We start from the raw sequence: 10,123 nt of genomic DNA on the forward strand, positions 1-10,123 counted from the left end.
ATCCAGATATGGCCGCTAGGAAGAGAGTTGGTATCTCACCTCCTGGTAGTTTTTCTGTTGTCCACTCCTGAAAGTGGCTGCTTGTGCTTTTGTTTTGTTGACCGGCTGACAGGAGGCCTGGTCCAGCTTTCTACACTAGATGGACTAAGCTGAGGTTACCGCTTTGACCGCACTCCTATGGAGACTAGACTGGGCGTCAACACCGTGTGTTCTCACAGCTGCCTGTGCTCCTAGAATCTATCTGTTTCTAGTTCAAATTAATCTAGGCTACAGAAGATGTCAACCCTAACTCTGGCAATGCTTGTGAACTGTGAGCCCATCTTCATCTTTTATTCTTCAGTCTGGTTCTTAGTAGACAGGCAGGTAAAGGAGTCTTTGTCCTTGACAGGCTGACAGGAGCACAGCAGCTGCGCTGCTCTGTAGGGAGCCTGGAGCTGCGCTTTCCTGGTGACTCAATCGGATAAACAGTCTTTTGATTTCCTACCTGTGTAATAGAGACTTTGTGCCAGGAGGAAGGTGGTTCTGCCTGATCTAACATTGCTAGCAAAGGGTAATGCTAAGGCCACCACACGAGAACTGGCACTTTGGTCCTGGCCTGGTAGCTTTCCCCATGGTACTCTTTCTTTCCAGATGTCAAGACTTCTTATTAGGTTCCCAGTTGGTTTGCAGTTAGTGGAGATGAGAAAGAGAAGCTTAAGGGAAAGATACATTTTTAAAAGACTTATTTTATTTTTAATTATGTGTATATGTTTTTGCATGTGATGTAAGGAGGCCAGAGGCATCAGGTGAAGGCAGTTGTGAGCCATCTAGCATGGGTGCTGGGACCCAAACTCCGCTCCTCTAGAAGAGCAGTGCACACTCTCAACTACTGAGCCAGTTCTCTAGCCCCAAAGATACCTTTACAAAAGGAGATAAAAGGTGCTGCTGAAGAATCTGAAAGAGAGGAAAATATTTTAAGAGAAACTAAGGGAAGAGGAGATACACCAATTAAAAGTAGTTATAGGCACTGGGAGTTTACAGTACTTGCCTAGCAAGAAGGGCAGGGAGAAAGGAGAGGAGAAAGAAGGGGAGGAGAGGAGAGACAGGAGGGAGAGGAGAGGGAGGAGGGAGAGGAGAGACAGGAGGGAGAGGAGACTTACTGTCCTTATAATTACAGAAATGTGGGCTGGAGAGATGGCTCAGAGGTTAAGAGCTCTTGTTCTTGCAGAAGACTCAGGTTCCGTTCACCCAGGAATACATACTGCAGAGCTGCCTGTGGTAATGGCATGCCTATCATCCTAGCACTGAGAGTTCAGGATCACCCTCTACTACATAGCTAGTTCAGGGCATGCCTAGGCTATGTGAGACCCTGTCTCAAAAACAAAAAACAAAACAATTCAATATTGTTTGCAGTGACCAAAAGACTTAACTGGCTAGTCCAGGAATAGAAAATTGAATAAACTGTGGTAGAGCCACAATAGGAAACTGAGGTTGCCATAAAACAAAGAAGGTCTGTAAATGTAGGTCTATTCCAAGGCAGATCTAGGGACTGGACCCAGGTCCTTGCTCACACTAAGCCATCACTCTACTGCTGAGCTGATCCCCAGTCTCCTTCTTAGTTTTACTTTTTGTTTTGAGGCTGGGTCTCATTAAGTTACTGAGGCTGGTCTTGAACTCACTCTGTAGGTTGGGCAGACCTTGAACTCCTGCCAGGTAGCGTGGATGGCAGGCATGCATCACCAGGCCTGCATAAGGTGTATTACTGGGAAAAGCTCTAGGCATTGTGTTGTGCCCGAGATCTTGCATGTAAATGTTTGTGTATGACATGCGCTGGTAGCCGATGTTTCTGTAGGGACACCAAAGTATGCTAATGACAGCTGTATCAGGGGAAAGGAAGTTCTTAGATTTTACTGTTGAGATTTGTCTAACAGTGTTCATCTATTGCCAGCCTAAAATGTGCTTCTCTGTGAGTAGGATCATGAGTCATTTTCATTTTTAAAATTAAACTAATAAATTTTAAGTTTAAAAATATGTAGTTAGGGGGTTGGGTAGAGTCCTAAGGCCCTGGGCTGTGTCCTCAATGCCGAGGGAATGGATATAAATACAGTTCGATCACATGAGGAAAGTCTTCCAAGTGAGGGGATGACTCGTGACTCTGGAGAGTCACTGAAGCGTGTGAAAGGAGCTCTTGTTTCACACACTCACTTCTCTGGGTGTGTTCTCTTCGCAGACCTTTTACGTGTCCATAGTTGACTTGTGTGAAAATGGCGGGAAACGTCCTACTGCAAATAACTGTGCTAGTTTCACCAAAGAACAAGCCGACACCATTCGCAGGATTCGAAATAGTAAGGACAGTTGGGACATGCTGGGAGTCAGACCTGGGGCCTCGAGGTAAGCAGCTTTAGGGCGCTTAGTGCGGAATTCTGGAAGAGTCCCAAGGCTCTGTTGCCAAAAGTACTGCCCAATCTTTCTTCTTCTAATTGGCTGGACACTTGAGGATGTGTGGAAATAAGTTTCAAAAGGACTCTGCCCCACTAACTCAGCACAGAAATAGAAGGCGCAAACGTTTCCTACTGAGTGAGCCAAACACTTGGTGAAATGGTTTGCTCCACTTTTGATGGTGTTGAGCAAGAATCTGACACAACCTAAGAAAGCTTTACAAAATGTCATTCTTAAATCATAGAATTTTAGAAGAAGAAAGATATCTCAACTTGCTCTCATTTTTCTGGGGAAACTGGTGTTCATTGAAGTAAGTGATTGTTGAGGCCCCAGGAGACAGTGGTGTCTCTCGACCCAGGAACAGTCTGCCTAGCTGCCTTTTTCATGAACCCTGCTTGTTCTCGTCTGTGATTGGGTTATGTGTAGTTACCTGTTTCATTCAAAAGATTTATTTAGGAAGAGCTAGGCATGGCAGTTGAAGAAGAAAAGTTTGGCTCTTTATTGACTTTGGTTAACTAGAATCTACCAGAGCTCTGGTAAATTCCAGGGCCTCTGTGATTTCTGTTCCCTTAACCCATATAAACACAAGTTTATCTGTACAAACTGTGTCTATCAAACGACATTGGCACATTTGGGACAAATCCTTGAACATTAGAGTGTTAAGTTCTAGAGAATTCTGTTTGTACTTGTTTCGGGTCAAACGTTCTTACAGTTCTTGGACTTTAAAGAGATCTCACCATCTGTAGGTGAGACATTGTTGACACACACACCTGCGCCAGTCTTGTTTCTCTAGAACTTTCCTTTGAGAGTGTTTGTGTACCTGTAAATCTCAAAAGGTACTCTGTGCAGGGGCCACGAATAACACTGAGCCCATCTAGACATATCCCCAGAGCAGTGGCTCCCCTGGCCCTGCCCCAGACTCCATCTTGGAGAAGGAGGGTATCCTGTACTACCTCAAGGACACAGAGTCTTCAGATAAATACAAACTCTGGCCATTCAAATTTCTTCCAAGAAGGAAAATGCTTTTTGATAATACCAAGTGCGTATGTAGCACTGGGGAAGGTGGCTCAGCCGATGGAGTGCTTGTTCTACATGCATGAGAACCTGTGTTTGGACTCCCAGTACCCACACAGAAGCCAGCATGGCAGCATATATGTATCCTGGTTTGGGAGGGCAGAAACAGGTGAATCCCTGGAGTATAGCATGATTTCCAATTTGTCTTAATAATAAAAACCTCAAGTCAGACAGAGGGGTAAATGCTGAAAGAGCAGAGAAGCAAAGCAGCCAGCCACTAGTTCTTACCTCAGACTGAATGGGGCATCCTGTCTCTACAAGTCCTCAGACTGACTGGACTGAGCTCCTGTCTCCTCCTGCCTTATATTCCTCTCTCCGCCCAGCCATTATCACTTCCAGTCTGCACCTCCCCAGTGCTGGGATTAAAGGTGTGAGCCCCCACCACTTGGCTCTGTTTCTCTTTTAGACTGGTGTTACCTCACCAGTTACCAGGGTGGCCTTGAACTCACAGAGATCTGTCTGCCTTTGTCTCCTGTGCCACCACTGACTGACCTCTGTAGTTAACTAGTGTGGCTGGTTCTGCACTTTGATCTTCAGGCAAGTTTCATTTGTTACAGCACAAACAAAATATCATAGCACAAACAAAGTATTACCACACTAGCTCACAGGCCACCCAGCCTAGCCAAAGCAGCCATGTTGAGGCCTAACAGACCCATTGACGTCTGGCCTCACACATGCACAGACACAGGTCACACCACACAAACACGCACTATAAGCTGGCTGTGGTGGTGCACACCTTTAATCTCAGCATTCAGGAGGCAGAGGCAGGTGGATCTCTGTGAGTTTCAGGTCAGCCTGGTCTACAAAGTGAGTCCCAGGACAGGCTCCAAAGCTACAGAGAAACCCTGCCTTGAAAAAGAAAAAACAAAAACAACAACAAACACTCTCACACACACACGATAAAAGACTGCATATTGCATATGTAGAATATAACATGCAAACAAGAACAAGAAATTCAGAAGGACTCACCTGGCAGCAGGAAGAGCTCTGACATGTATGCCTGAGGCACATGGACTTATTGCCGTGACCCCAGACCTTAGTCCCCAAGATTACACTAGACTCTACCATCTCCAAGGCAGCAAAAGGCATCTCTGTAGTGAGGAGAGTTCTGTGAGAAGTCCTGCCAACAAAAAGACCCAGCATCATGCCATGCCCCATGATCACAGGGACTCTGGTGTCGAAAGGAAGCTTGGGAAGGAAAACCATGTGACACCGAGGATGACTGGGAGTGGGATGGGGAAGGAAAACCATGTGACACCAAGGATGACTGGGAGTAGGATGGGGAAGGAAAACCATGTGACACCAAGGATGAGTGGGAGTGGGATGGGGAAGGAAAACCATGTGACACCAAAGATGAGTGGGAGTGGTATGGGGAAGGAAAACCGTGTGACACCAAAGATGACTGGGAGTGGGATGGGGAAGGAACACCATGTGACACCAAAGATGACTGGGAGTGGGATGGGGAAGGAGTCTGCAGACTCTGGGCCCTCTCCATCCTGTCCCTGCTACTCGGGACCATGGAGTCCTCTCAGCAGCTCCCCCTTCATCTTCAGCTGCTTCCACTGACTTTTTTTTTCTTTTTTTGGTTTTTCGAGACAGGGTTTCTCTGTAGTTTTGAAGCCTGTCCTGAAACTCACTCTTGTAGACCAGGCTGGCCTCGAACTCAAGTAAATCCAGCTGCCCCTGCCTCCCGGGTGCTGGGATTAAAGGTGTGTGCCACCACCGCCCGGCACTTCCACTGACTTTTGCTTCATGTTGTATGAGCTCCCTTCCCTTGGCTGTTCTCACAGATGCCTCCATCTGAACTGTTGCTCTCAGGCCTGGGCTGCTGTGGCAATCTCCTCCCCGTCTCTCAACGTTGAGAAAACAGCTTCCTCAGTGCCCACTGCCACAAAATGCCTCCTCTTGTTGCTGCCAATAAAATCCAGTGTTTTTCCTTGTTTTGCTTTGGAGGTGGTAGCATCTACTCTCTGCTCCAGGCCTCTCCACCAGTTCCTCCCTGGCACTCCGGATCCTCCACCAAGAGCTAATCACATGCCCCTCTTCTTCCAGAAGCTTCTCCCATGGAATTTTTCCTGGTGCCCAGGCTCTCCTCCCTTCAGTTAGTGAAGGCTTGCTCTGGGCCCTTGGTGTCTAGAGCTGCCTGGCAGTGGCTGACCCTTCTTGGTCTGTCTTCTAGACTCACAACCATATTTTTCTACTTGAATAGGACCATCTGTCTGTTTGGTTTTTTTAGTCTTTTAGTTCTACCTTTCAGAAAAGGAAATAATCCCATGGGAGATGTGTAATATATCCAGAGAGCTGGGATGCAGGATTTAGGGACAACTCAGTTACTGACAGAGCATGGTGCTTTTCACAGGGAGGAAGTCAATAAGGCCTACAGGAAACTGGCAGTGCTGCTTCACCCGGACAAGTGTGTGGCGCCTGGCAGTGAAGATGCCTTCAAAGCAGTTGTGAATGCCCGGACAGCCCTCCTGAAAAACATCAAGTAGAAGGCAGACTCCCCTTGAGGTGACATCACCAACATGGACTTTTCCTTCACAAATGCTCACTGTTCGGTTCCCTCATGTGCTGTCATTTGTAAGTGAATAGTGTGGGTGCCTGTGGGCCTTTCGCAGTGAGATGACCTGCTTCTGTGTGGGAGAGAGCCCCCATCTCATGCACTGCACTTCATTTCTTACTGCCAGATAACTCAGTTTCCGTAATTGTAGCATCACCTAGGCATTGGCTTCTCAAATCCATGAGGGTTCTTCTAGAGAGGGGGAGGCCAGCAGGACACTTTGACTCAGCTGTCTCTCCTCCCACCGAGCAATCCATCCATATACCATCATCAGAGAAGGGATAAAACCAGGAAAGAGAATGACAGCAGCAAGCGGACAGCACCCAGCCCCTGGGAGCTTAGCATCCCCGCTTCTTAGCTAGTATTTTAACCATCAACCTGTGGTTAGATCCAGGCATGGGGGCATGTGCCTACAGTCCCAGCACTGAGGAGGATGAGGCAGGAGGATTGTGAGTTTGAGGCCAGTCTGGATTACATGGTAAGAGTCTTTCAAAGAAAAAAGGAAAAACAAGCACCCCTGTAGAAGAATGTTAAAGTGAGGTGGTACTGGTCTGTCCACTTGCCTTTTTAGGAATTCTCTCTGTTCCTTCTTCAGCCAGCAGGGGGAGAGATGAGCCAGGGCTTAGAGAGAGATAGTGTCCTGAAGAGCTGGGGACCTGAAGTGCACCGCGAATCCCAGGTCTTTGCTCTGCCCCAGACATAGTTGCTAGTAGAAGAGCAAGGAGTGCCGAGCCCCTGGGAACAAGGGACCAGAGGCCAGGACAGAAGCACTTAGAAGGCGTGCTATAGATTACTCGGGGATGTTTGTTCAGCCACACCACACGGAGGGAAAGGCCAGCTGAGCTCAGGTGTGTTGGGCACTAGACTTGTGTGCCTCCTCATGCCTGCCATAGGTGGTGGGAGAGGCAGGCAGGGACTTCTCCACAAGTGGGTCTCTTCCTTCCACACCAGTGTTACTCTGCTTCTCTTCTCGCCCCATTCTGTTGTCATTCCCCCACCTCTGCTATGGCCTCTCTTCTTGAGTCCCTAGTTGCCCTAGGCTCAGCTGTTGGGGGCGCAATGTGACATTTTGGGCCTGTGCACCACAGAATCTCTACAGTTTTTCTCTTTGGGCTCCAGATTTCTGAAGAGAATTTTAAATTACAAGGATGAAAACTCATTTCGCATAGAGAAAGCATCCTCCCTGCCTGGTAGACACATAGCTGGGTGGAGCTGGACGGAGCTGCATCTCTTACAGTGCTGGCTCATTGCTCGACTTCTGTCTCTTAGCTGCGTTTGTCATATTTTTAGCTGCAGCACTGTGATAACTGGAGCTTTGCAGGACAGAAAAGCATTACTAGGCTGTGACTTTTAAGCACCTACCTCCTAATGGCTGCCAGATAACATCTCTCCCACCTAAGAAGACACTCCTGTCTTACAGTCCAAGCCACTGCAGTCTCATGAACTGTTTTTCTCTACCGTAGTAGCCTTGCTCTGCATGGCTGTGCTCAGTGACACTGAGCTTAAAGTACTGTCCTTCATGGATTCAGATCTGTGTAAAAGAGATAAAGAGATCTGGGGCGTGGCTTTGTGATTTCTTCTGGCCCTTGAACTGGCTTCTTAGATGATAGAACTCCATCCACCTCCAGGTTTCTGTGGGCCTCAGTTCTGCTTGAGACTTTCCCCATGCCTAATGTACCCCACTATCCACCTGCTCTTGGAACAGAAGGCGAGAGGCATGTGGATGAGGGATTGTGCTTGGCGCTGTCAACCCGAGAGAGGGGCCCAGTCTTCGCCATGGTTGTTAAAGACACCTCGTTCAGAGCATGAGCAGGTGAACCAGTCACAGCAGGGCACTCGAGTGTTCCCGTGCCGATCCCTCAGAGTGACTTGCTGAAATGGAGCCTCGGCTTGATTCTTACATCTTGAGACTTTGTTTCTGAGATCTTACTTGTTAACATTTGGGTGGCTGTATACTACTTTATAAATGTAATTGTGAGAAAATGAAAAGGCTGAGCCTCAGGATCCCAGGGTTTTTCTGGTTTTCATAATCCCATCAATAGGGCTTTAGAACCATTGACACTTGCCTCGAGATGAACCTTAGCTTCTCGGAATCCCTTACAGACCTCTGTGCTCAGTTAAATTCTTGGCACATGTGTGTGCTTTGTCCTTCACCCTCTTTACAACTTAACCCAGTTAAGATCTCAGAACATTAGCAGGAGTCCAACTCAATCATTTCAGTGACTAAACGCTTTTTATAAAGGACCTTATTTCCCCCCAAAAGGGGTAAAACATCTGAACAGTTGTTATTGAAGAAAAGCCATTTCTTCTGCATCTGAGTCACCAACAAGTATCACTTCTTTAACTTATTGGAGTCCTTGGAGATATGTCAGAGTAAGCTTCCAGTCATCTCAAGCACTTTAGAATATCCTCCCCTTTGTCAGAGAGATCCCCTCCTTTGGTGCCTCCCAGGGAACGGCTCTTCTCTACTGTCAGTGTCTCTTACTTAAGCACGGCCACTTTATTTCCCCATTTCAATGTGTCCTTGTTTGACCAGCCCGTCAACTTAAGAGTCCAGATGTGGAGGATAAATTTACAGTCATTCTATAATCTGTTCACCATTCTTTAAGGCTTGTGTTTCATCTCAGGAAACTTGTTCACACTGATTGAAGTCTCAGGTGGGAAGTATTTCTTTATACCTGCAAACTGGTACCTAATTCTGTCTTAGTCCAGTGAGCCAAAGGTCGGGTAACCAGCTGGTCAGTGAGCCATAGGTTGGGCAGCCAGCTGGTCAGTGAGCCATAGGTCGGGCAGCCAGATGGTCAGTGAGCCATAGGTTGGGCAGCCAGATGGTCAGTGAGCCATAGGTCGGGCAACCAGATGGCTGAAAGCTCAGTAGTGTAAGACAGGAGTGCCTGCCAGCACTGCATAAGGGCAGTGGCAGCTGCCACCAGGAGGATGAAGGAATTGCTTTTGGCCATGACAGTGTCCTCTCCAGGTCTGGACTGCCACTTCCCTCACACTGCGACCCATGGAGCTAGGTCCCCCAGCATTTTTGGAAAACTTTTGAAAATGAATTTAGTTGCAAAATCAAGCTAAGCAATTTCCACCACAGGCTTCACAAGCAAGGAGCCGTTCATCTTTCTTATCCCACTGCCGAGCACAATTTTAGACATGGTTAGTGCCCCTTGGACATTGATTGTGCCATGAACTGTCTCTGGGGCGGATGAACGTGTTCCCTTGTGGTGTGGCTGTAGCTGTCATGCAGTGCGGTGCTGGAAGGCCTGGTCCTGGGATGCTGGGCAGCTGGGGTCAGCTCCCTGCACTGATCGCCCTCTGCACACCCTTCCCCTTGACTGTGAATGCTCTTACAAGGTAATTTACATATTTGCTTTCTGTTGAAATAACCAAAAGTGTTAAATCTACCAGTTGTTTATGTCTTGTATACAGAGTGTCATATGTATTTAAGTTGTGTATTTTTATAGAGTAAAGTCAAATAGCAAACACTGGTCTGCTGGCTGCATTGATTTGTTGAGCCCCTGATCTTTGGTGTAAAACTAGACTAAACAGGAATCCAGTTCCTCATCCGCTGTGACCTTCATTCAGCAAGACGTTTTGCTCACCATAATCCCTGTACTCAGGAGGCTGAGGCAGGAAGATCATGAGTTTGAAGCCAACCTTGGTCACAAAGGGAGACCCTATGTCAAAAACATGAGCCAGGTGTTGTGGTGCCTGCCTGTACTCTACCCACGCCCTTGGGACAAAGGGTCACAGAAATCCTGGTCTGTGCAGCCGGTTCCAGGCCAGCCAGGTTGTAGAGCAAGACCCTGCCTCAACAAAACAAAGCAAAGCAGAGAAGGACCACTTAGTTCAGACTCCAAAGGGAAAAATGCAGAAAATTGTATTTGTTGGTCCCTTAGACCAGTCTGTGTTGTGATTATGAGCGGTGGGGCTGCGTCCCCGGCACCCGGCCGCCCACATGGCTAGCTTATTATTCTTTTAAACACTGCTTGGCCCATTATATCTAGCCTTTTCTCGGCTAATTCTCGCACCTGCACTAGCCCATTTCTTATAATCTGTGTAGCCCATGAG

The 10,123-nt window shown here is 47.6% G+C and overlaps 1 protein-coding gene across 1 annotated transcript in view; it reads left to right on the forward strand.

Moving 5' to 3' along the window:
• The window catches only part of Dnajc27 (DnaJ heat shock protein family (Hsp40) member C27), a 26,455-nt gene extending 16,920 nt beyond the window's left edge, over window positions 1–9,535 (forward strand). Inside the window, exons 6-7 of the mRNA XM_005360866.3 lie at window positions 2,210–2,370; window positions 5,852–9,535. Of these exons, the coding sequence (XP_005360923.1) occupies window positions 2,210–2,370; window positions 5,852–5,984 (294 nt within the window). The 3' untranslated portion in view covers window positions 5,985–9,535. The remainder of the gene's footprint in view (window positions 1–2,209; window positions 2,371–5,851) is intronic.
• The last annotated feature ends 588 nt before the right edge of the window (window positions 9,536–10,123 follow it).

Source organism: Microtus ochrogaster, linkage group LG3 (assembly GCF_000317375.1).
Source record: "Microtus ochrogaster isolate Prairie Vole_2 linkage group LG3, MicOch1.0, whole genome shotgun sequence".
Classification (NCBI taxonomy): Eukaryota; Metazoa; Chordata; class Mammalia; order Rodentia; family Cricetidae; genus Microtus; species Microtus ochrogaster.